The sequence below is a fragment of the Dama dama genome, chromosome 5 (genome assembly GCF_033118175.1).
Source record: "Dama dama isolate Ldn47 chromosome 5, ASM3311817v1, whole genome shotgun sequence".
Taxonomy (NCBI): domain Eukaryota; kingdom Metazoa; phylum Chordata; class Mammalia; order Artiodactyla; family Cervidae; genus Dama; species Dama dama.
This window is the reverse complement of record NC_083685.1, coordinates 59,691,830-59,719,241: the sequence shown is the minus strand read 5'-3', so window position 1 is coordinate 59,719,241 and position 27,412 is coordinate 59,691,830. Positions and strand designations below refer to the sequence as shown.

General features: G+C 45.1%; 1 protein-coding gene across 3 annotated transcripts in view; it reads right to left on the bottom strand.

The window, feature by feature from the left end:
* Nucleotides 1-24,882, bottom strand: part of ARHGAP10 (Rho GTPase activating protein 10) — a 368,778-nt gene extending 343,896 nt beyond the window's left edge. For 2 of the 3 annotated variants that reach the window (XR_009692905.1, XM_061142466.1), the window contains exon 1: nucleotides 24,610-24,882. Coding sequence is in view for 1 of the 3 variants with exons in the window: in XM_061142466.1 (XP_060998449.1) it covers nucleotides 24,610-24,763 (154 nt within the window). In the remaining 2 variants the exon portion in view is untranslated. Of the gene's footprint in view, nucleotides 1-18,122; nucleotides 18,239-24,609 lie in introns of those variants that run through there. The other variant, XM_061142467.1, reaches the window with a different exon arrangement.
* Between the last annotated feature and the right edge of the window lie 2,530 nt (nucleotides 24,883-27,412).

Here is a 27,412-nt window from a genome sequence, read left to right as displayed (position 1 = left end):
GACATGAACCGAGGCAAACTTCAGAAGATGGTGAGGGACAGAGGCCCGGCATGCTGCAGTCCATGGCATCGCAGAGTCAGACACAACTGGGCAACTGGACAACAACAACATACAGAATGGATAAACAACAAGGTCCTACTGTATAGCACACAGAACTACATTCAATATCCTATGATAAACCATACCGGAAAACAGTATTTTTTTTAAATGTATATATGTGTAACTGATTCACTTTGCTGTATACCTGAAACTAACAGAACACAGTATATCAATTATGCTTCAATTTTAAAAAGAAAGAAAAAAAATTTTTAATTGGAAGACAACTGCTTTACAACATGGTGTTGGTTTCTGACAAACATCAACATGAATCAGCCATGAGCACACACACGTTCTCTCCCTCTTGAACCTCCCACCCATCTAGTTGTCACAGGGCACCAGTGAGCTGCCTGCATCATCCTGGCCGTCCATTTTACATATGATAAAATATATGGTCCAATACTATGCTCCCAATTCGTCCCACCATCTCCTTCCCCCACTGTGTCCACAGGTCTGTTCTCTCTGTCTGCATCTCCACTGCTGCCCTGCAAATACGTTCATCACTACCACCCTTCTAGATTCAATATATATGCATTTAAAAAACAGATTGTTTTAAAAAGACATAATATAAACCAAGTACAAAATACAGATCAAACAGTCACAGAGGCTAACTGACCATATACTACACATACACCCACACACAGCCCTATCTTCTTTAGTGACAGTCTAGGTTCTAAAGGAGACAGAGAAAAAATATCACCTGTTCTATAATAAGGACAAGAGAACCACACAAGAGGGCGGTCTCTTTCTCCTCTGTAGCAAAAGGAGAGCTACTCCTACAATATTTTACCAGCAGCTTACCAAGGAAAAGGCCAGTGATGTCACTGTTTTCAAAAAGAGCCCTCTCTCTCCTGGATAACATGATCCTGGGGCCTCTTCCTACAACCAGAGCCCCTGCCCGCTGAGACCAGAGGCCATGACCCTATTTGACGCTAGTCTCAACGCTAAGCTATCACCATGTACAAAGCAGCCAGAGGAATGGAATGCATCCTAATTTTCTAGGAGAAATCAAATGGAAAGTGACGCCATGAACACAGAACATCCAGACCAAGTTTATCACAAGAGTTCACTACATAAAAAAGAAAAAATTAGTAAGAAAAAATATGACATTGTGCTCTAGTTAAAATAACAAGGACTTCTAATATCACAGCTCAGTAATACAACAGCTTGTATTTTATCATTACTGCTTGGGAACGTTTTAAAGCTATCACTTTGAACGGATTTTAACATTCCTTCAGGGACCTTGTTCTGTTAAATCTAACAAAAGAATGTACAACTGGACTGTGTAGCAAAATCACTATTTTTATTTGTGTTTTTCCCTTTTATTTAACTTGATGTGAAACAAATGAAACATTAACACCCTATTTCACTCGTGTGCAACAGTGAACATTTACCCATGCTACTTATCTCTATACAGAGACAGGCTAAAGAATAACTTGTATACAATATACAACTTGCAGCATATTAAATATAAACAGCTATTAAGGAATGACAATAGAAAGTCAGCCAAAAGAAATAAAGCGCTAACCACACTCTGAGCTTTTCTTTCCATCCGGAGGCAGTTTGGAACCTTGAATGCTATCCCAAACTGTGCCCTAACTCCTTCTAGACCTGTCTTCATACTCTGAAGATTTACCAGCTCAACTCGGGCCAAAACAACTTTCTAACTCTCACCACCTGAGAGGTCTGATTTTGACTGTGTTCATCAGAGGTAAAGAATCCTGGCAGGAATCTGTGGAGGAGCTGAGATGGGAGATGGTGACATTTGGTTACAGAAAGCCATTTCCACCTTCATCTGTGGCTCAGGAACAGGCCTGCCATCAGAGGCCCTGGATTCTCATCTTCTCGTCTGTGTCTTCATCCTGATATCCTGATATCATCCAACCTCTGAACCTCAAAGGCTTCTGATATGCAAGGAGCCAGATAGAAATCTACTCGGCAAGTATGAATCCAAAACGTCAGAGCCAGATATAGCTCCCAACACTAGTTGGGGACCAAAATCAGATACTGCCCTCAAGGGGCTCACCATCTATTGGACCTGGAACAGGAGCAAGGTGAGTGACAGGACATCTTTAGGAATGTCTAGGCTTTATTAGACCCGGTCACAGCAGCTGAATGGAAGCCCCAAGCACAAAACAATGTCAGTGTTACATCATCTCTGTCAAACTCATTAATTTCTCTACTTCAACTTCAAAGGAGGTGTCAAGAGGAAGGGCTCTCACTCACAGGAATAATTCAATGGTGGAAGGTTGAGGATTCCTTTTGAAGGTCTTTATGAACCTCAGATTAAAAATAGCATGTATCATTGGACTAGGCTTAACAGAGAATCACGGTTTCCTTTGGGACTAAGGTAGTTCACGCACTCCTATAGATCAGAGAATTGGGATCTGTATCCTTTATCTCAATAGAAGGAGACCTAAGTATAATTAATATTTGCAAAATACTTGATAGTGATAGTCAGGTCAGGAGCTTTTATGAGACCCTGAGAGATGAGATGGCAACCCACGCCAGTATTCTTGCCTGGAAAATTCCATGGACATGGGAAACTGGTGGGCTGCAGTAGATGGGGTCACAAAGAGAGATGAGAGGCTTTACTCCAAACCTCCTTTGAAGTAGGAACCATACTGCGATGCCATAACCATCCTCCTGATCTTGTATTTTCTCCCCTCCAGATTTAATTTTTTTTAAATTTATTTGGCTGCTCCGGGTCTTAGCTGCAGCATGTAGGGTCTAGCTCCCCAAACAGGGATCGAACCCGGACCCCCTGCATGGGGAGCACGGAGTCTTAGCCACTGGACCACCAGGGAGGCACCCTGATCTAAATTTTTGATGAACATGAATACAAGGTGAGCATCATGGAAGTAATTTGTTTCCAAAGGGGGATTTCCTCATTATTTGTTCACTAATACTGCAAATATACAGAGAAGAAAAATGAGCTCAGTGGAGACTCAACACTACAAATGAGCTTCATGAAACCAATAGTCTACCCGAGTGGGCACGTGGGTCGTGTTTCCTCGTCTGTAGAGGAAGAGGACTGAGCACTCCTTCCCACTCCACGAGAGTCAGGAGAGCAGGATTTGCACTCCAGCATTCTACAGGGAAACTGAGATTTCCTAAACCCAAAATCAGACAAACCCTGAAACTCTTAAAACCAATTACAATGTCTTCATCAACATTGTCTCCGACTTTGCCATCTGGCTTCTGAGCAGCAAGTCCTCCCCAGTGAACCAGGAGAACATTTATTTCAGGGTAAACATGCAGAACACCATCACCAAAAAGAATGAAAATGCATCTAGAAAGAAAGGGAACAGCTATTTATGAAGAAAATTAAATAACAGTATAGTTTGGGAGCGTAAGATAAGCAGCAAATTTTAACAAGGGTCCAAACTGGCATTGACAGCAAAGCATTCATTTCACTAAACAAGCAAAGTATTTTCCTTTAAGGAGAGAAATGCTTTGGTGATCATCGATAAGACATGGAAGCTGAAAATGGCAACATCAGTCTGTCAGCACCATTCAAACCCAGTGCGCCCTTTGGATCATGAACAATGGCATTACTCTCTAGATTCTGCTTTGGCTAAAAAGCAAACAATAGCAAAATCCTTTTCATTTTGTGCAATACAAACAGAATCGCACAGCCACTATTTCAGCTCATCTGAAAATGACTTCCTTTCCTGTGACTTTAAATAGCTTAAAGGAAGCTTTTATCACCTTCATGGGAAATTTTTAAATTTCCTAAAGTGTGATTTGCAGACATAACCCCCTCCCCCAAGGCTTTACAGAAGATAACACCACAAATAAGGCTTGTGAAATACGAACTATACCAATGGCAATAATGTTTGCTCCTCCAGAAAACTACGGTCTCAGAGACGGTGTGAAACCGGAGGCGGCCACGTGGCTTTCCAGGCTAGGGCCCTGGGGAAAGAAACACATCCAAACCCAGGCTCCTACACGGCAAAATAATATGTACTGTAAGGGTAACCAACAAACAGGACTGTGGTGAGAAGTAAATGGTAATTAACGTAAAGGTCTGTCCCCTTACACTGGGTTAAAAAATACATTTTAAAACGTCACTGGCTGCTGCCACTACTACAACCACCACCACTATTATTATCATGATTTCTAGGAAACTTTAACTCTGTGTTAGTACATCTCAGATGTTTACCAAGAGCTAAACTTATAAGTAGATTATAAGGAAAATGAAAATAAAATCTAACACTTCTAATTTGAGAGACTGTAGTAATCTACCCATTGCTGTTTTAAACTGAAGATATTTTATATGCACCTTCATTTAACCAACTAAGATACACAAAGGGCTTCCCGGGTGGATCAGTGGTAAAAAAAAAATCTGCCTGCCAAGCAAGAGACACAAGTTCAATCCCTGGGTCAGGAAGATCCTCTGGAGAAGGAAATGGCACTCTAGTATTCTTCCCTGGAAAATCCCGTGGACACAGGAGCCTGTCAGGCTATGGTTCATGGGGTAGCAAGAAGTCGGACACAGGTGGGCAACTAAACAGCAGCAGCAAGGGATAAAAATGGATTATCACACGTTATTTACAGCAGCCAAGACAGGGAAGCAACCAAAATGTCCATCGACAGATATGAATGGATAAATATGCAGCACATTTACACTACAGAATATCACTCAGATGTTAAAAAATAAAGAATGCCATTTGCACCAGCATGGATGGACCGAGAGATTATTATGTAAATGACGCCAAACTGAGAAAGACAAATATATCACTTATACATGGAACCAAAAAAAACAAAAAGACACAAATGAATTAATTTACAAAACAGAAATAGACTTACAAACACAGAAAACAAAGCTATGGTTACCAAAGAAGGGGATGGCATAAATTAGCAGCATGGGATTAATAGATACTACTATATATAAAATAGAAAACCAACAAAGGTTTACTGTATAGCACAGGGGACTATATTCAATATCCTGTAATAAACCATCATGGAAAAGAATCTGATATAATCGAATCACTTCGCTGTATACCTGAAACACACTGTAAATCAACTGTATCTGGATTTTAAAAATGTAATGGATGGTCACACACACACAAAAAATGGGTTGGGAGTGAATAAGGGAACCATCTCTAATCCCTCTTGTTTAGTCACATCTAACAAGTGATTTTAACTCAGGACTGATGCTGGAGCTGAAACTCCAATACTTTGGCCACCTCATGCGAAGAGTTGACTCACTGGAAAAGACCCTGATGCTGGGAGGGATTGGGGGCAGGAGGAGAAGGGGATGACAGAGGATGAGATGGCTGGATGGCATCACCGACTCGATCGACATGAGTTTGAGTAAACTCCGGGAGTTTGTGATGGACAGGGACGCCTGGCGTGCTGCAATTCATGGGGTCGCAAAGAGTCGGACACAACTGAGTGACTGAACTGAACTGAAACAGTGATTAGATTACACACACACACATCATGTAAGCCCATAGAGTTGAATGTGCATTCATTCCACTCCATTCCATCTTTTCTTCCTAATATAAACTCTGGGTTTGGGTTCACAGGCATTAACCATGCCACAATCTAGCAGGCTTCGCTCCAACGTGCCCTTCCACACCTTCCAAAGGTCAAACGATCACCAATGCACTAGCTCCCACCATGGAACCCAGTCCCCTCCACTCTCCCCCCCCGCCCACCACCCCCCAGCTATGCTCTCACCAGACATCACACTGAGGAAATGCCTTTAACTGGAAACTCCACTTACAGCTTTAACACTTTTGGAAATGCAAGCTTCCAAGTCACAAAATGTGAAGGTCTTTACAAAGTTGCCTCTTTGTCTCTGGACAGAGGAGCACTTTTAAAAACCTTTTTGTCTGATGAGTGTGTCAAGATAAATCAGTCCCCGAGACACTGTCAAAAGGCACTGAACCGTCCCAGAACAAAAAAAAACTTATCTGTGGTTAAGTGACACATCCGGTTTGTGGATGCGGGACTGCTCCTGACCAGGGTAATTTGCAAGCCCTTTAGACAATTTCCATTAAGACAGAGCAGTCAATTCTAAAAGATTGCAGAGTTCACATCATAAACATTTAACCATCTCAACTCCCCTGGACTACTAAGAAAACAGCCCAAATAGGTCACGTACCTACTTTCAAATTCTTTTCAATACTAAGCAGCACACACAATAAACCAGAGATAAGGAAAGTATTTCCAGGGACTAGCACACAATTTCAAAAGAAAATAAATTTATTTGGACAACTTTTCTACGTGTTTACAGGATTTCTCAAATGGTTTCAAAATTAAAATTAAACCAGGAATACAGAAAATCAGAAGTTTTTAAAATCTGCCCTCATTTCTCTTCAAGAATTTTGTTTGTTTAAAAAGGAGAAAAAAGAACATAAAATTACTCAATCCTTCTGCCAGATGAATTACACTCACAAAGATCAGTTGTTGTTTTTTTTTTTTTTTTAACAATAGCTTCTCCAAAACTAAACAAGAACACTATGAGTGTCAGAAATCTAAACAAAGCCAGAAAAATCACTATTTAACTTGTAAAATGTTTCCCTGGACTCTAACAAGATGTTATCAACAGTAACTACTTTCAGCTTTCCCACAATGACCGCAAGTGTCTGAGCTACTCCAGAGCTCAGAGATTAAATACTGCCCAGCACAGTCAGCCAGCACAGCAGAGAATCAACAACCTTGATTTTGTATCCAGAGGAGCTACACAAACCAGAGTCTTTGCTTACACCCTCTCCTCTCTCCCATCCTTCTCTATTTTAGTTAAAAATGAATCAACCAAGCAACATGGAAAAAAAGAGAAGCCATTCTTAACCTGACTCCCTAATCTCAGAGAGCCCTTTGCCACACACCCTTAGGCCCAGAAAAACCAGGTCTAGTAAAGATACTTTCCAAGACGCACGTTCCCAACAAGAAGCTACTGTAACAGCACAGGGAACTATACTCAATATTCTGTAATAACCTAAGAGGGAAAAGAATCTAAAATATATATATACACATATAACTAAACACTTTGCTGTACACCTAAAACTAACATTGTAAATCAGCTACAACAAAAATAAAATTAAAAGAAAAAAAGAACTTAGAAAGCTTCTAGAAAATGCATATACTCTTGCACACTGGACATCAGAGCTTTTTCCTATGATCTGCACATCTCTCATTAGGACCCGTGGAGTTCTGGTGAAGCAGATCATCACTGGTCACCTGCTTCTTCTCCCCACTGGTAGGTATGGGATTCAGGCTGGCCAAGGTGTCCCACCCACCACACCAAGAGAAGGCTCCAGGCTGGACAAGTGACCCAGGAGAGACAGGGCCTTCAGGAAAGGCAACCACATGTTCAGGTTCACCTAGGACAAGATCAGTTCATGCCTATTGGACTGGCAGAACTTTATGCCCAAAAGCATCCTGATAGAGACAAATACATAGTCTCTCTCTCAACCTCAGTGCAAGCAGCTCTGAGCTAGATAGCTCTTGGGGTGGGGGTGGGCAGATCAGGGGCAGTAGGCCCTTTGCATCAAAGGCTATTCCAGCCTCAGGGCATCATTGGCCTCTACACATTAGATGCCAGCAGCCATCTATGCCAATTATAACAACAAAAATGTCTCCAGAGCATCACAAAACCATCTGTTTGAGAACAACTGCCCTAAGGAAAAGAAGGCATTGTTCTCTGTAACCCCTAGAGCAATGAGAAAGATGCGAGCAGAGGCTTCCCTGGTGGTCCAGTGACTAAGAATTCGCCCTGCCTTGCAATGCAAAGGACACCTGTTCTATCCCTGGTCCCAGAAGATCCCACAAGCCACAGGGTAGCTAAGCCCATGCAACACAGCTACTGAACCCACGAGCTCCAGCTACTGAAGCCCGTGAACCTACAGCCTGTGCTCTGCACCAGGAGAGGCCACCCCAAGAAGCCTGCGCACTCTAAGAAGAGTGGCCTGCACTCGCCTCACCCAGAGAAAGCCTGCGTGCAACAATGAAGACTCATCACAGCCAATAAAGAAATAAATCTCTTTTAAAAAGTAACCTTAAGTAAGTAGCAAGTAACCTTAAGCTATCACCACTTTGGAAAGAGCACCCACTGGGATCAAGCCAACTGCAGCAAGTGCTAGGATGCAAAGAGAAAGACCTGATGACATTGCTTGAACCCTTAGCTGCCTATGTATCTAAAGCAGCCCCGCTCCTGAGACTTGGCTCACATGAGTCAGAAAGTCTTTTTTTGCTTCAGCTTGTTTCAGTTGGGTTTCTCACTTGCTATTGAAGGCAACACATGAGGATACACAGCATGTTTTATGTCAAAATTCTGAACTGTCAAGAAAATTAAAAAAAAAAAAATTAATCAGAACCCTATCCTACTGCTTTCCACAAGAACAAACCACCACCTCTAGCTCTAGGGGCACAGGCAATGAACTTCACCAAGTCCGAGAAGTCTTCCCACTGAAGAACCTGCAAGTCTCCACGTTTCCCAAGGTACCGGGTGCCCAGAGTCTGCTCATCTGGGGCCTGAGGGAAGAGGATGGCCATGAATTGTTTCGTAAACTAGTTAGAACCTAACTAAGCAGTTAACTTGGAGAAGGCAATGGCAGCCCACTCCAGTACTCTTGCCTGGAAAATCCCATGGATGGAGGAGCCTAGTAGGCTGCGGTCTATGGGGTCGCCAAGAGTCGGACACGACTGAGCGACTTCACTTTCACTTTTCACTTTCATGCATTGGAGAAGGAAATGACAACCCACTCCAGTGTTCTCGCCTGGAGAATCCCAGGGACGGGGGATGTCTATGGGGGTCGCACAGAGTCAGACACGACTGAAGTGACTTAGCAGCAGCAAGCAGCTAACTAGAAAAGAAATGTTCCGATCATTGATACTGACTATAACCTTTAATTCTTACAGGTTCTCTTCTGAGCCTGAAGTCCTAGAATCTCCTCTCCCATGTTGCCAAGAGAAATTTCTTCTCTGCAGACATTCAAAATGAACCAGCATGACTCCACTGCGATCACACCGAAACATCAGCAGTGGTCCTCAGTGAAAAAGAAAAAATGCGTCTCCACTGACTGCTTAGCAACTCATTAACCAGAGACATATTAATATGTCTTTTGTTACCTGAACGTTATTGACCAGAGATATATCAATAGTCACTTACATAACAAATCACCAGCCACAGGAATCAGTTTCTGCAAAAGTCCCCGGGTCAATAGCGTGTTAAAAAAAATTAAAGAGTGTTTGAATGAAGTACTCAACCTGAGGTGCCAACAGAACTCTGAAACAGACACATGTTCTGGTGTCTTGAGGACTGTTTTTCTAGACATTTTATCCCAACTGTTTTCTCCCCGCCCACCTCTCATCACATCTCCTCAGTTTAACAACTTTATTCCATCATACCCAGTTCAAAGAGACAAAATTTTTACAAGTTGTGTATTATCTATTAAGCACAAATAGAATGTGGTGGGGAAAAATTAAAACACAATTCATTACTGAAACCATCTTGCTGTCTACCTCACAGAGAACATATATCCATCAGTTCATCATTTCCTCAATGTCCTGACACAAACCTACAAATGGAGCTGGGTCTGTACCCATCATTTCTACCCTTTCTGTTACTGAAGTAGATGTGCCCCCCTTCACCTAGAATCTGAAGCCCAACTTCTATACTGTTCAGAAGCACTGCACTTGCTGGAATATCCACTGACCCTTCCATCTCCTCTTCTCTGCTGGCCACTTCAATTGGCATGTTCAAATCCCATCGACTGGAACTTCCTTGATAGTCCAGTGGCTAAGACTCCACGCTCAAAACTCAGAGGGCTCAGGTTCGGTCCCTGGCCAGGGAACTAGATCCCACATGCCACAACTAAAACCATCCCACATGTTGCAACTAAGATGCAGCACAGCAAAAATAAAAAACTTAAAAAAAAAAAATTGCTGTTGTTGTTTTCTTAGAAGTTTTTATTGGAGTATAGTTGATTGACACTGTTGTGCTGGTTTCAGAAAAGTGAATCAGCTTTACATATATCTACTCTTTTTCAGATTCTGTTTCCATACGGGTGATTACAGAGTTCCCATGCTCTCCTGTAGTCATTGTTACTTAGCTGCCTCATACATAGGAGCGTCAATGACTGCTATCTTGCTAACACAGCGTCACCTGGGCTCCTGGGACCTGACCTCTCCATAGCATGACCTTGTCTACTCCCTCCTACTTTCTAAAACTATCTTTCTCCTTGTGCAACCCTGTCTGGGCTTTTCCACCCACTCCCTCCCTCTCAATGGCTACTATTCTCAAATGTCTTTCTCAGCCTCTTCTACCCACTCCTTAGAAATTCCATTCTCAGGACTTCCCTGGTAGTCCAGTGGCTAAATCTCCAAGCTCCCAATGCAGGGGGCCTGGGTTCAATCTCTGGTCAGAGAAGTAGATCTCACATGGCACAACTAAAACCTAGCACTGCCAAACAATTTTTTAAGTTCCATTCTCCAGGACCTGCCCTGAGCCACCCTGCCGCTTCCTCCACATCTTCTCTCCAGCAGGTTTGTGATCCAGTTGCCCAGTGTCATTTCCTATCTCGATGCTATGTCTTCAGTCTCTTCAGCTATGCTCCCTGTTCTGCAATCAGTTCAGTTGCTCAGTCACGTCCGACTCTTAGCGACCCCATGGACTGCAGCACGCCAGGCCTCCCTGTCCATCACTAACTCCCGGAGCTTACTCAAACTCATATGCTTTGAGTCAGTGAAGCCATCCAACCATCTCATCCTCTGTCGTCCCCTTCTCCTCCTGCCCTCAATCTTTCCCAGCAACAGAGTCTTTTCCAATGGGTCAGCTCTTTGCATCAGGTGGTCAAAGTACTGGAGTTTCAGATCCAACATCAGTCCTTCCAATGAATATTCATGACTGATTTCCTTTAGGATGGACTGGTTTGGATCTCCTTGCAATCCAAGGGACTCTCAAGAGTCTTCTCCAACACCACAGTTCAAAAGCATCAGTTCTTCAGTGTTCAGCTTTCCTTATAGTCCAACTCTCACACGACTACTGGAAAAACCATAGCTTTGACTAGATGGACCTTTGTTGGCAAAATAATGTCTCTGTTTTTCAATATGCTGTCTAGGTTGGTCATAACTTTCTTTCCAAGGAGCAGGCATCTTTTAATTTCATGGCTGCAGTCACTATCTGCAGTGATTCTGGAGCACAAAAATATAAAGTCTCTCACTGTTTCCCCACCTATTTGCCATGAAGTGATGGGACCAGATGCCAAGATCTTAGTTTTCTGAACGTTGAGTTTTAAGCCAACTTTTTCACTCTCCTCTTTCACCTTCATCACGAGGCTCTTTAGTTCTTCTTTGCTTTCTGCCATAAGGGTGGTGTCATCTGCATATCTGAGGTTATTGATATTTCTCCTGGCAATCTTGATTCCAGCTTGTGCTTCATCCAGCCCAGCATGTCTCATGATGTATTCTGCATATAAGTTAAATAAGCACAGTGACAATATACAGCCTTGACGTACTCCTTTCCCAATTTGGAACCAGTCTGTTGTTCCATATCCAGTTCTAACTGTTTCCTGACCTGCATAGGGATTTCTCAAGAGGCAGGTCAGGTGGTCTGGTATTCCCACCTCTTTATTTTCCAGAGTTTGTTGTGATCCACACAGTCAAAGGCTTTGGCATAGTCAATAAAGCAGAGGTAGATGTTCTGCAATATGCACTCATAAAAGAAATAAATACCTCCCAAGCACAGCCAGAGGAGAACCCGGAAGCACCTCCGCCTCCGCAGCCTGAACCACGAACACCTCCTCATTCCCACCAAACCCGTTCCTCTGGCTGGCCCACTTCAGCACACAGCCCTCACTGCCCAGGCCAGGCACCTAGGAGTCATCTCCGATGCATCCTTCCTCAGCCCCCACACCCAAGCACCCACCAAAGCCCCACAATCCTGACTCCTTAACAGCCTGCCTCATCCACCAAAGTCTCCGGCCTGGATGAGTGAGCGCCCACCCTCCAGGCCTGCGGTCCTCAAACCCATTCTCCCGGTTGCGGGCTTCCGAAACCTGGCTAAGATGCAACTCAGATGTGGCCGATCCCCTGCTCAAAATGTCACCATGGCTTTCCACAGTCCTTTGAATAAAGGGTCTGAAGTCCCTGACCTGCTTCACCAGACCCTTCCCGCCCTTGCTCCCCAACTGTAGCCCCCTATTCCTGCTCCCCAGCCCACAGAGGTTCCCCCGACCCGCACCCCCATCCCCACCTCCAGGCCCCACCCCACCTGTGCTGGTCCTGTGGCCACACCAACATGCTCGCTCCTGCCTCCAGGCCACCGCCTGCATTTCACTCCTTCTTCCCTACCCGCAGCATAGACCTCCTTCTGGTCTCAGCGTAGAAGTTACCAACTTCTTTCTTGTTGTTTTTTTATAGGCTGCACCTTGCATATGTAGGATCTTATCTCTCCAACCAGGGATCAAGGTCATATCCCCCTGCAGTGGAAGACCAGAGTCTTAACCACTGGACCACTAGGGACGTCTCTGAGAAGTTTCTGATTTCTTGAAGGCTTCCTTGACCCCCTCAACCAGTTAGTCCTATTAACTATGGCCACAGCACCCCATTCTCCATTCTCACTCAGCAGTGTGAATGGCCCGCCTTAATTAACCTATCTTCCCCATGACAACTCTAACTTCTGCATAGATATACCAGGTCTCTTTACTGCTAACCCTCTAGCAACTAACCCCACAACAGGTTGAGTTCAGTGGCTTCAGATGACACCTCTCTTCCACTATCATAAATGAGATTATTATAGTGATAACTAAATAGTAAACAGATGTTTACATTTTTTTCCTAGACTTAGAAAACACATATACGGCTCACTATAGACCAGGCTGTCTTTTTAAGCACTTTACAAATAATTAATTTAATCTTAGCAACATTCAGGGAGATAAAATTACTATCCACGTTTGACAGATGAGGAAATTAAGGCACAAAGAAGTTAAGCAAAGTCGCCCAAAGTCACACAGTAAATGGATCTGACTTCAAACATCATGATCGTTAACATTTTGGCTGGGCTGCCTTTGACCTGCATTTCACAAAAGAAACACAGAACTATCTGTCAGAGTGATAGAAGTACAATCTGCCAAGTTCTCAAATATAAGAAATGACGTGTCGATGACACTCCGCTCCCTTGTACTTTGTTGGCTGTGCTTCCAAAACTTTCAAGCCAAGATCTTCAGTAATATGCTGGATTTCAACAAACTGTCACAGCAGGTTTCTCCTGCTTAATAAATGAGAGGCCTGTATCAGCCCTGCACTTCAAAATATCATGAGCCTCAAAGACAGAAAAGAACACGTGTTCACAGACGATTTCCACCGTTACTACGGGTAAAGCCACAACCGTATTCAAGTTCAGCCAAAGGAAGTCATCTTCCAACAATGATGATGATGGCGGGGAGCAGGGGAACGATGGGGATGACGACAGTACCTACCACGGGCCAGGCAGAGCTCTCAGATCTTTCATAAGTAACATGAGGATTAAATATCACTATCCCTTGAGGTAGAGTTGTTGGTGTCTCCATTTTACTAACAAACAGAAAATTAGCCACTGAGGGTTTCAGTAACTTGCCCAAGGTCACCTCATCAGTGGTGGAGCTAACTTTATAGTCAGAGAATGTTTTTTTTTTTTTTTTTTTAGAGAATGTTTTTAAAAGCACATTCTTAATGAGAGTCCTAGATATATCCAGTATTCAGGCCAGAGGTGACATCACTCTGGCCAAACTGATTTTTCCTCCAGTCACATACCCAATTGTGACTTGTCCGCTACCACAAGGTGATGGAACCTCGGAGCAAAGGGCAGACAGTGCCTGCAGGTGAACCGGGCAGCAAGGAAGGAAAACTCACACTCCCCATTGAAATATTAAGTGGCATAAGATTAACATCTTCCTCAGAAAGCATGGGGAGGAAATTCTAGTCTGACCAGGGAGGCAGGCCTAGCAGCAGCATTGCAGCAGCAACCCCAGCAGATCTTGGGGCTTAGAGAGATGCCTGCTCTTAAAATGTCAAGTGTCAGGGTTTTTTTCAGTGTTCCTGTTTATTTAAAGAGAAGGATGTCAAAGCTTTCTAATTAGAAAAGCATCCCCCTGGCAAGTCTATAAATTATGTCCCTACATTTCCTACATTAGGGTAATTAAATAAACAGGCTGTTTGCACAGAGGCCTATCAAAATACCAACCAATCCCTGCCTTAAAAATTATGTTCATCTGACCTAACCAGACTGACAGTTTTCAGAGTGCTTAAAGAGCACTGTGTTTATGACGATGATCATTTTTTTTTTAACATGCTAATAATGGAAATCTAATTTCAGTGAGGCAAAAAGGCCCTTGAAGATTTTGTGTGACTCAGGCCAGTTGTTTTTTCCAATCCTGAAATTTAAACTAATTTGTTCTGATTGCCCATGCCAAGCTGGTAACATTAAATACCAAAGAGAAATTTTATTAAATATCTTTAAAATTCATGAATTCGTTATCTACTGGTTATCAGAGTTAGTGTTTGGATTTTTTTTTAATTCATTTGGCTACACTGGGTCTTAGTCACAGCATGTGGGATCTTACTGCCCTGACCAGATATTGAACCCAGGCCCTCTGTATTAGGAGCACAGAGTCCCACCACTGGACCACCCAGAGCTGGTGTTCTAAAGTTTATAAAAATAACAACAGGGCTTTCATACTGAATAAATTATCCAAATATATTGTCTTACAATCTCAAAACTGCGTGTAAATAAGGTACATCATAAAACACCTTAAGTTATTTATAGAGTATCCATAACATCAATTAACCAAGTCTTTTTAAATGCCAGTTTTAGGAAAAAGGTCAAACTCAATGAAATGGAGCTACATGTATCCACGTGGATAAATCTCACAGATAGGATGTCAAGGGGAAAAAAGTTGCAGAAGAACCCATATGGGCTTCCCGGGTGGTACAGTGGTAAAGAATTCACCTGGCAATATAGGAGATGAAAAAGACACAGGGTTCAATTCCTGGGTCAGGAAGATCCCTAGAGAAGGAAACAGCAACTCACTTCAGTATTCTTGCTGGGAGAATTCCACGGACAGAGGAGCCTGGCGGGCTACAGTCCATAGGGTTGCAAAGAGTTGGACACAACTGAGCACACATGAACACATGCAGTATGAATCCATTATATGATGTCTAAACCACACAAAACATACTATCTTTTATTTGGGGATGTGTGCAAATGTATTAACACATTATTGACTGGAAACGTATTAATACGTCTTTTGTTACCAGAACATTATTGATCGGAAACATAACAATATCACTTACATAACAAATCGATGGCCGCAGGCATTAGTTTCCGCAAAAATCCTCCAGTCAATAATGAGCTAAAATACCTGGGAATAATGTATGCCAGATTTGAAATAGTTGTACCTCTTCAGGGAAAGGGTGCCATTGGGAAGAGGAACACGGGAAGCTTTTATTTCAAAGCTGAAAGGCAAATACAGAGAGGTTTAGTATGAGATTCTCTGTATCATTTTACAGTTCTAAACTGACTCAACATTTTTGCAAAGGAAAAAGCCTAATACTAATATATGAGAACAAAGGACTTCCCTGACAGTCCAGTGATTAGGACTCCACACTTCCACTGCTGAGGGTTCAATCCCTGGTCAGGGAACTAAGATCCTGCAAGCCCAGTGGTGTAGCCAAACAATATAGATACACACACATAAATACATATATGTACATACATATATGTGTGCTGTGCTTAGTCACTCAGTCGTGTCCACCTCTTTTCAACCCCATGGACTGCAGCTACCAGGCTCCTCTGCCCATGGGGATTCTCCAGGCAAGAATACTAGAGTGGGTTGCCATGCCCTCCTCCAGGGGATCTTCCCAACCCAGGGATCAAACCCACGTCTCCCACACTGCAGGCGGATTCTCTACCAACTGAGCTACCAGGGAAGCCCATATACTTGTATATACACACATAAACATATGTATATACATATATACATATAACAATTTTGTTATAACAAAGTTAAAATTTACTCTTCTAAAAGCTGGAGTGAGAAATGGAGAGGAAAAGAGATACTAAGAGAAGGGAAGAGATGGAGATTAAGAGGCAGGGAGAGAGAATGAAGGAAGGAAATGATACTTTTTTGAGTGGACATCTGCAGCTAGCAATCGATCCTAAATCAACCCAATCTCTGAATATCTACACTTATCACACAAATTAAACAATCAGTTTTACTTACAGTAGCCATCCCAGGTGGCCTTAAATTTCAAATCATGGTCCTTGGGCTGAAATAATAAGCATAGTCTCCTAACTGGATCATGAAATATATACACTTGCCAGATAAGCAGGTCTTACGTAGTAACTTCTCCTAACAGAAGACCGCAGTTACACCGCTTTAGAGAGACAGTTTACTACTGTGGTTAAGGGTTTTGGAGTCCGAAAAATGTGGGTTCACATTCCAGCCCTACCACTGACAAATGGTGTGACTGGAACAAGCTGTTAACCTCACTAAATTCAGTTTCCAAATCTGTAACAGGGGGTAAATAACAACATACCTCACTGAGGAAGTTTTTACAATAAATAAAGAGAATTTATCACAAAGTAAACCAAACTGTAAATGCTTCATAAAGGTTAGCTACTATGGTTAAAATCATTTAAATGACACTCATTTTAAATAACAGTTTTTGATTGAAGTTGGAAACTGCCTATTAGTCTCTGATATGTAATTCCATTAAAGTAACCTAGTAACCAAACTGCTGAGGCTGGCACGCCTGGAATCTGTGCTCCACAATAAGAGAAGCCACGCGTCGCAAGAGAGAAACTGTGCAGAAACGAAGACCCAGCACAGTCAAAAATAAATAATCTGAAAAAAAAAAAAAAAAAGGAACCAAGCAAAAAACATCCAAGATAGTCAATCAGAATCATAATCTACAAATACCTAAACACTCTCCTACAGTCCAGAAGAAAGCCAACTTGACAAGTTTTCTCTAAACAAGTTGTAGAAAAACCAAAGGCAATACAAGGTAATACTGAATCCCAGAAAGCAGTGCATTCATAGCTACACTTCTAACATTAAACTTTTAAAAAGTGACAACAGACACCATATTAACTATGGTCAGACGGAAAGTGACAGTGTTAGTCAGTCAATCATGTCTGACTCTTTGTGACCCTACGGACTGTGTAGCCCACCACGCTCCTCTATCCATGGAATTCTCCAGGCAAGAATACTGGAGTGGGTAGCCATTCCCTTCTCCAGGGGAATCTTCCTGACCTAGGGACTGAACCCGGGTCTCCTGCACTGCAGGCAGAGTCTTTGCCCTCTGAGCCACCAGGGAAGCCCCTCAGTCAGAGGTAAACACTTGGACCTATTCATGACCACACACAGTCAGCAATCATGTCAGCGTAACTTACCTAGAGGACCACACAGTACTTGTATCTCCTTCATAATTCTTGCCTCTCAACCTCTCCCCCAAAAACATAAACAAAATCAAAAGGTGATAAATAGCTATTGGAGTCAGAATTCAAAACAGCTTTGGAAATCTGTCCAGGGGACTTGGAGTATCGTTTGGCAGAAAATAGGTTATGTAACAACTCCTCCAGACTGTCTCTGGCCGCCCTGTATAATCCTGGTGGATTTCCCACAGCAAACACAAACACTGTCCACTAAATTGTTAGGGTCTCCTGCACGTTAGACACTAAGATGAATATCCTCTGAAGACATCATTGTGATTTTCAAGGATCTGCAGGCTCCGACCTCTGACGATGTTATCCTATCTTCTGAAGCAGAGCTCTTCTTGCCCCCTTGGGCTCTGTCTTATCAATCCCCTGGATGGCAGGCCTGGGGCTGCCTGCCTGAGCTTTAGTTGCAGACAACTAGGTGAGATTGCCAACATTCTTAGTGACACCTTCCACATCACCCTCAGGCCTCTGGGAAACAGAAACACATTCTGGGACATACTCTCCCAAGACACTACTTAGCTTTGATTCATCCACTCACAACCTGCCAGATTTCTTAGCATCCTGAGCGCCATTCAAACTTTGGAAGCCTTACCAGCCTTTGACCACGTAGTCTTTCTTCTTGGTCACTGCTCACAACGATTTGGACGAATATGTTCTTAGGGATAATGGGCACTAAAGATTGGACGCTCATCTCTGGGCCAGAGCAGCCATTCTGGGGGGCAAGAAAACAGCCTGCGTACTAAAACCTGCAAATGAGACAATACATCATAACTGTTCATGTTTGAGTGCTTGTGTGAAACACTCTTCATGTTCTTTTCACTTTCTGACCACGACCTGCGGCATGTGGGATCTTAGTGCGCTGACCAGGGGTTGAACCCGTGCCCCCTGCAGTGTAAGCAGGGAGTCTTAACCACCGGACTGCCGGGGACGTCTCAGCATCTCCATTTTATGGATGACAACACAGACAGAAAAGCCAACCAACAGGACTACAGGGTGAATGAGTGGCAGCGCCTTAGCCATGCTCTTAATCTCCTATACTATACTCTCTCATCAGCCATGGTAAAAATTAACACACAAGAACGTCCTCCTCAGCCTTCTCCCTCTTCCGGAAGTCCCCCCAAAAGACAGTGAAGAGGAGGTGGTCAAAGGAAGCTCAGTAGAAAGCAGCAAATGGGAGGGCAGGGAAAAAGCAGTTTGGCAGGAAGACCCAGAGCAGCAGATGACTCACTGACCAGGCAGATGTTCCACACAAACAGGGCTGGTGGAGGGCGCTAAGTATTAATATGAACTGCTCTAAATAGCTCAGTCAGTAAAGAATCTGCCTGCGATGCAGGAGACCTGGGTTCTATTCCTGGATCAGGAAGATCCCTTGGAGAATGAAATGGCAACCCATTCCAGTATCCTTGCCTGGAAAATCCCATGGACAGAAGAGCCTGGTGGGCTGCAGTCCACGGGGCCACAAGAGTCAGACACGACTTAGCGACTAAACCACCAAACCACCACTCTAAATGGAGACAAGGACCACCTCTGCAGTGAGCAAAACATTGAAAGCCTTGCCTTTAAAGCCTGTTTGGGTCCACATTCCAGATCAAGACCGATAGGAATTCTTTTCATGGCAAGTGTACCCTAGCACTAGAGACCAGTCCACTAGTAAAACCCCAAGTGAGAGTTTAAGACTTACCCCCAAGTGATGCCCTGAACTGTAGGGGATCCACAGTAGTTCCTTTGGGACAAAGAACACAGATGAGTATCCTCTGTTCAGGGTAAAATTATATTTAATTTATTAACTTTTTAAACAGCATTTTACTTCCAGGCCTCTCTAAATTCCACTTAATCAGAGCATCAGCCCAAAATTTAGTTATCCCACTTCATCAAAATCAGGATGTTGGAAATTCCCTGGTGGTCCAGCAGTTAGGAGTCCATGCTTTCAATGCTTAGTTAGGATCCAGGTTCAATCCCTGGTTGGGGAACTAAAATCCTGCAAGACATGTACTCTGCTGTGCTTAGTCACTCAGTCGTATCTGATCTCTGCGACCCCGTGGACTGTAGCCCGCCAGGCTCCTCGGTCCATAGGGAGTCTCCAAGCAAGAACACTGGACTGGGCTGCCATGCCCTCCTCCAGAGGATCTTCCCGACCCAGGAATCGAACTGAGATCTCCTGCATTGCAGGCAGATTCTTTACCAGTTGAGCTACTACGGAAGCCCACAAGCCATGAGGAGCGGCCAAAAAAACCCAAAAAACAAAAAAGTTAGAGTGTTAAGTCGCAGAAAATCCAACTGAAGCTGGCTTGTCATTTTGTTGGGCTTCCCTTGTAGCTTAGTCAGTAAAGACTCTGCCTGCAGTGCAAGAGACCCAGATTCGATCCCTGGGTCAGGAAGATCCCGGGAGAAGGAAATGGCAACCCACTCCAGTATTCTTGCCTGGAGAATCTCAGGGACAGAGGAGCCTGGCGGCCTACAGTCCAGGGGGTCGCAAGAGTCGGACACGACTTATCGACTAAACAGACAGGGAGCCAGAGGTAGGCGTCAGGCACAGAACCATGTGTGGCTCTCATCACAGCATCAGAACTGCAGACTCAGTGACCACTCTTCCCCAGTGGTCCTTATCCTGGTTTTACTCGCCCTCCCAAGACTGCAGGGACAGCTGCAGGCAATACAGACAGACATCACAGAGGGCGAGAACCCTTCATATGCGTCTCCTCTCTCAAAAAAGAAAACCTTTTCCAGTGTCTGCAGCAGACTTCCTATCAGGTCTCCCTGGTCAGAAGTGAGATACCAATCACGCATTCATCTAATTACCAGCCCAGAAAACAGGTGTACTATGCTGAGGTGTTAAGAGTTCAGCATTTCTCAACCCTGACTGTTCCCTAGGTGATCCTAATGGTCAACCAGGATTAGGATTGAGAACCACTGAGTCAGGCTAACCAGAATTATCCCTAATCACCTTTCTATAAGTCATCTGGGAAACAGCATAGACATCTGAACAAAATTTGGATTGTCAGAGGAAAAAAACGTTAACTGGGCAAACAATAGCACCTACACAACCGCTTCACCCTTGTGTTTTCAAACGCTTTTGCACATGTGGTTCAAGCTCAAGGCTATAGGCAACAGCCCCGTTCTACAAATGAGACTAAGGCTCAAGTTTACTAAATGAAATTCTTTTAAGTCCTCCAAATCTCCCTATGCTTCCATGCAATAGCAAGCTGAGAAACTTTCCCAAAAGGAATTACCACGTGAACCGTGCCTCTGGAACAAGAAACACGAAGATAGCAAAGGAGAATTCTTATGTTCCTAAGAAAACCAAAGTAAAAATCATTAAAATATCAGGCCTAAAAGTAGTACCAAAACCAAGAGTTGAAAGACTCGAGTTCTAGTTCTGGCCACCAGTAACACGATTCCCCAGGTCTGTGATGAGAGAAGGCTAATGAGGGCCCCTCCAGGTTACACACACACACACACACCCCGCCCAGACAATCTGAGTTTCCTAAGTGCCTTCTACTCAGCTATATAAGTGCTTAAGAACTGTAAGGACTATCTGTTGAAAACATACATGGCTTCCTCTAGCACAGAACATATTCTCTCAAGAATGCCTAATTATAAACTTTATGGCAAAAGCATACAAGGCTTATTGCCATTTCTGGTAAATACACATCGCTAGGAAACATAAGCATCTGAAACTACATAGACATCACAGGAAAGGCTTACAAAAGTTTCAACTGTATTGAAAGAAGACACTGATTATTCTAGAAAGGAGTGAAAGGAAAAGGGCTAAAAAAGCCATCTAAACAAAGAGTCCATTGAACTCAATGAAAGATCTCCCAATACATCACATAAATCAATGATCCCAGACTCTCTTCTGCTCCTCCCCACCCCCACTGCTATCTCCAAAATTACCCCCCATACGTAGACAGATACCAAACCATCCCTCTAAAGCAGCTCTTTCCCATTATGTCAGGCTTCTGCTGCAAAACCCTCAGTGATTCGCCACAGGATAAAGCCCACATTCCAAGCCCACTTCTACGGCTTCAATCATCTGAAACTGACCCTTCCACCAATCTCACTCTACTCCCTCGAATGAAATCGCCATTCCGGCCAAACTGGTCCTACTCAGACACAGCGGTCTGGCTTCTTCCCAGCTGTTTCCAATCTGACCAGGTTCTACTCCTTCCTCGAAACACCAAAGAGTTCCCAAACTTCCACTCTAACTTGCAACATGCTCTTGTTTCTGTCCAAGTGAGAAAACCTGTCACCTAAATCTTCTGAATCTTTTAACCTGTGTGTCTGTGCAGCCTTTGTTTCTTCAAGAACTAAGCACTATGCGTACAGGCGTTCAGATGTGCTTCCTAGACTGAAGTGAATTTAACCACAGGACAGTAACCTCAAGGACAAGGGCCGCCATGTTGTTTCCTCTTTGTGTCTCAAGCCCAATATTAAACTGCAGATGCGAAGTATTTGTTGATTGGCTACATAACTGAACTCAGGAGTAAAATTTCAGGCCCTACAGAACTCATCTCCAACGTCTTTAATAATCTGTGGATTATTCAAAGCCTCAATACATTCTTCACAGAAGTAACAATTTGGTCGTCAGTTACTGTATTTGGAAATGTATTGGTAATAGGGGTGTTTTCATAATTTTCAGAGATGACGCAGTCACAAATGACCAAGACATTAAAAAAAAAAAAAGCAAAAACAAAGTTACATAAACCAAACAAGTATTCAGTGAATGCAGGAGGCAACACACAGGGCAATTAAAAGCAGAAACCCCTTAAATGCACAAATCTGAAAATGTACAAAATGCCATTTTTGCAAAACAAAGCTTAAAATGTCAGAAAACACAATAAGTCTGAGCTGTTCCCCTTTCCGTAGCTCCTCACTGTGTCAGGTCTCTCCTCGACCTCTTGACTCTCAGATGTTCGAGAAAAGCTCAACTGATTAAGCCAATGATTGACCTCGACCATAATTTCTAATTACCCAATCAAGTCACTGCTGAACACTGCAGAATCTTACTGATGCCTCTAAGATGTAGAGCAAGAGAAACAGAACACAAAAGTGACCTGCCTAATTTTCCTGCAGCCAGGCCCTAACAGTGAAGCGAATTACACTCAGGTGTCCTAACTTACATCCTGCGATCTTAGTCTTGATATGAACTCCAGGTGAACTTTATGAAGCAAACTGGGCAAAGGCCAGATCCTTCCTAGCTTGCCAAACGCATGCGAGCTAAAGCTGTGTTTCTGTCCTTCTCTGGAAAAGGGTTTAATTACACAGAAGGAGAAAAAAAAGAAATTTTGGTTGATCTCTAGAGCATGAGCATAAGTTATGTTTCTTACAGTAAAGGACAAGAATCAAAAGGAGTAGGGAGTCAATTCGCAAATGCCAAAAAGTCTACATTCTGGAGAGGAGGGCTGACAGCTGGGCCCCCAGATGCACTGGCTGCTTCTGGAACACAGGCGTGTGTCCTGTTGGCAGAAGAGCGAATATGCAGTCACATAAATAGCTTTCTACCAGTGGCCAAACTGGCTTTGCCATCTGCCTCTCTCCACGCCAAAGCCTCCCTCCTCATACTCCTCCAGCCAGAGGGAGCTGCTAGAGCCAGTGAGAAATGACACTCCCCCAGCCAGCGACACTAGTTAAGACCAAGCTACAAAAGCAAAGAGTCCTTTTCCTCATGTCCACTGCACACGCACGCGCACGCACACAGACACACACACACACACCCCTCACGTCCTTTTCGCCTCCTCCTCTCTCCATTTACACCTACATATTTACAGTCCCTCCCCACCTCCATCCCAACTCATACACACTCAATGCCAAGACACTGGAGAGCCACCAACCCAATAGCCCACCAGCCACATGTCCCAAAGTGATTCCCAAACCTCATTTTGCAACACCACAGAGGTCACAGAACCGAAATGAACCCTGGTCATCACCCAGAGAAGTTGAGTGACTTGCTTCCAAAATTAGAGATGGCTCACTCACTGAATTCTTCCCATGAAATCATATTTCTTTCAACTCATTCATTCATTGAATTTGCACTGTTCCAGGCTCTGGGCTGGGTACCTGAGACAATTCAGTCAGTGTGTTTCCATCTTCCTTAATGCAAAATGGGGAATGGTGGGGGGTTGTGGGGGCGCGATGACATGGGGTATTTTTCCCAGTCTGCTGCATGGGCATGTCTTTTTAAGAGGGAGAAGCGAACACTCAGCTGGCATCTGGGGTATAGGTCACATGTGTGCTCAGGCTGCCGGGCCCCTCACTCAAGCTAACTTTTTTCTATTTCCAGCTGCATCACCAACTCAGTGTTTCAGCATGCATTTCAGGCCACCTCCCTCCTAGACAGACTCTTTTCAGACGCTACATGCGGATACATCTCTTATTTTCCTGTGGCCACTTCTGAGTTGCTCAAAAGATGGAGACGAACAGGGTTGGAAGGCATCAAGCTTGGCCGAGGTGGAATTCCCTATTTGCAGGCAGGGCTCGCTGGGGCTAGAGGGCAGGCTGTCTGCTCAGCCTCACAAGCCCCAATCTTTGAACCCTCCTCGGCGCAGGAGGGAAGGAATTTGCACAACGCCAGGAGGACTTTTGGGTTTAGCACAGTAAGCGCCTGGGACGAGACTGTCGCAGGGGATCCGAAAAAGACACAGAAAGGGTACGGCTTAAGGGACTTCTGACCAACTCAGCAGGTTTGCAAAGAATCCTCAGGCAAGTTCTTCTAAAGGATCACGAGACAAGACCCGTGAAATTGATGTCTGTTTCAGAAGAGACAGAGCAGCTCTAGGGAGCCAGAGAACCTGCCCGCCGGCGGGTCCGGCGGAGAACGCAGGCACGAGGGCGCCCGGCCGGAGCGGCGGGTCTGGCGGGCGGCAAGCTTACGCGCATGGCTCCCGGCTCGGGCAGCCGCGCAGGGGCAGGGGCGGGAAAGGGACTCGCCCCCGGCTGCCCGGGGAGCCGAGGAGGAACGACCCAGGGCCTCGAGGTGCCGGATGAATCCCCTGATCCTCCGGCTGCCCGCCCCAGGCACGGGACGGTCGGTGTCCCTCGGGCAGAGGCTCCTGCTGGCCGCGCCCCGGGGCCCCGCTTACTTTTGGTCGCGGCGATGAGGTTCTTGCCGTCCTTGATGAGCTCTTTGATGAACTTGTTGGTCCTCTCCAGCTCCGCTTCGTGGGCACGGATCCTCTCCCGGAACCACGGGCTGTCGAGGTAGCAGTCGCTGAACTCCAGGGGCTGCAGCCCCATGACGGCGGCGGTCCGCGCGCACAGCCCGAGCCGGGCGCCGGGGCGAGGTGAGGGGCCGCGAGCGCAGCAAGCGCCGGAGAAGCTAGGAGCCCCGGGCGTGCGGCGAGAGCAGCGCGGACATGCCCCGCGGAGGGGAGCCGGGCCGCACGCAGCAGCACGGCGGCGGCGAGCGAGAGCGCGGCGCCGGGATCCCGGCAGCCCCCGCCGAAGCTCGGGCGCCGCGGCCCCGCCCCGCCCGGCCCGCGCCGCACGCCCTCCCGGAGGCGCGGGCCCGCCCCGCCCCGCCCCGCGCGCGCCCCTTTCTTGTTCCTCCGCCTTCCTCCCTCCTCCTCTCCCTGCCTTCCCCGAACGTCTCTTCCTTCTTTTCCTTCTCTTCCCCACGCGCAGTGGCCCCTCCTCTTCCTTCCGAGGCTTCCTTGGTGTATAATTTCGCCCTGCGGCTCACCTCCAGCCCCAGGCTCGAGCGCCTCCCCTTTTCTTGGCTCTCCTCTTCGGAGTGACTCATTGTCGGCTGCCCGATGCGGGGGAACTAGACCCGGACCAGGAAGGGGCGTCTTCAGAGCATCTGTAATACTTCGCAGCCGGGCGGCTTGACTCTGAGGTCTGGCTTGCTGGGGTAGACGGTTTGACTCCTAGGTTTCATCCTCCCGGGGCGGACCCTGAAGTGTGAATGGACGCACACTCAGGGCTCTTTTTTTTTCCCCCATTCTCGGCCCTAGTCTAAAGTAAAATGCCTGTAAATCTCCACCTTAGATTGAAAGCTTTTTAAGGACAAGGAGCATTTGCTTGCGGGGCGGGCAGCTGCTCTTAATCTCTTCTGTGTAATCACACCGAACGACTTGGTGTAGGGGAGAGGGTGTCAGATCGCGGCAGAGTCGTTTCTGCTGTAATCAGCAGATTAAATATGCCAGGGTAGGTTGAGTCGATATTTATTATGCCAAAAAAGGAGCACCTGAGAACAATTGCCAGGTTCTCAGTGGTTTTCACCAGGTGGGCGTGACGATCAAATAAGAATTTGTCAGTGCACCCTGAAAGGGGGTACTTTTCAATGTGTCCTCAAAATGTAAGACATTCTGAATGATTGAAATCCTTACCTCAAAGAAACCGATTGTTCATTAGAGTAACTTTTAATAATAACAGCTAACAGTTTATTAGGGGCTTCCCTGGTGGCTCAGAGGGTAAGGCGTCTGCCTATAATGCGGGAGACCCGGGTTCGATTCCTGGGTCGGGAAGATCCCCTGGAGAAGGGAATGGCAACCCACTCCAGTATTCTTGCCTGGAAAATCCCATGGACTGAGAAGCCTGGTTGACTACAGTCCATGGGGTCGCAAAGAGTCGGACACGACTGAGCGGCTTCACTTTCACCTTCCCTGGTAGCTCAGTTGGTACAGAATCCGCCTGCAATGCAGGAAACCCAGGTTCGATCCCTGGGTGGGGGAGAGCCCCTGAAGAAGGAAATGGCAACCTGCTCCAGTATTCTTGCCTGGAAAATCCCATAGACAGAGGAGCCTGGCAGGTCGCCAAGAGTCGGACACAACTTAAGGACTAAACAACAGCAACAGCAGTTTATTAAGCAATTATTATCTGCCAGGCACACACCAGGAACTCTGTATACATTTTTACAAGCTCAGGAACAACATATGTTTACATATATAGGTTCACTTGTGATGTTAATATCACCAAGAGACTTCAAAGTGGTTCTTTAAAAGGTACAGATTGCTAGCTGGGTAATTGAGACTGAGCAGTTTGCTGTAGGAGTGTTACTCTCAGGAACTAGTTTAAAAAGCCTCCTACTCAATAAGCTCTTTTTGTTACAAAACAGCCTGCAAGTGGCTAGCCCACAGATTAAACAGATAAACATTATTACTTTAATGTCCATCCTCCAGAGAGTTCAAAATATTTTACAAGTAACTTTTACCCCTTGAAAAGCCTGGCGCTGGCTACAATCAGCAGAGGAGCTGGAATCTACAGAAAAGAAGAGAGGCAAATAAAACAGGGAAAGACAAGAATAGGAGGGATGTAAACAGTTGGCTGTTAACCAAACAGCCAAACAGTGACAGGCACCCGAGCCTCTAGACAAAATCCTAAATCTTTCCTCATAAAAAGGGGCTGCTGACACCTCCCAGTTAACATTTGAGTCAGCAACTCCACTCCCTCAGCATATAACCAACAGAAATGAAAACATATGTCCACGCAAATGCTTGTTCTTGGTAACAGTGTTCATAATAGGCAAAAAGTGGGCTCAGCCCAAATGTCCACCAGCTGACGAGTGGATAAACAAAATCTGTATCTATACAATGGAATGGACTTCCCTGGTGGTTCAGATGGTAAAGAATCTGCCTGCAAGGCAGGAGACCTGGGTTCCATCCCTGGGTGGGGAAGATTCCCTGGAGAAGGGAATAGCTACCCACTCCAGTATACTTGGCTGGAAAATTCCATGGACAGAGGAGCCTGGTGGGCTGCAGTCCATAGCATCGCAAAGAGTTGGACCAAATGGTTAACACTTTCACATACACTTTGACATGCAATGAAATGGGCTTTCCAGGTGGTGCTAGTGGAAAAGAACTCTCTTCCCAATGCAGGAGGCCAAGAGACACAGGTTCGATCCCTAGGTTGGGAAGATCCACTCCAGTATTGTTGATGGAGAAG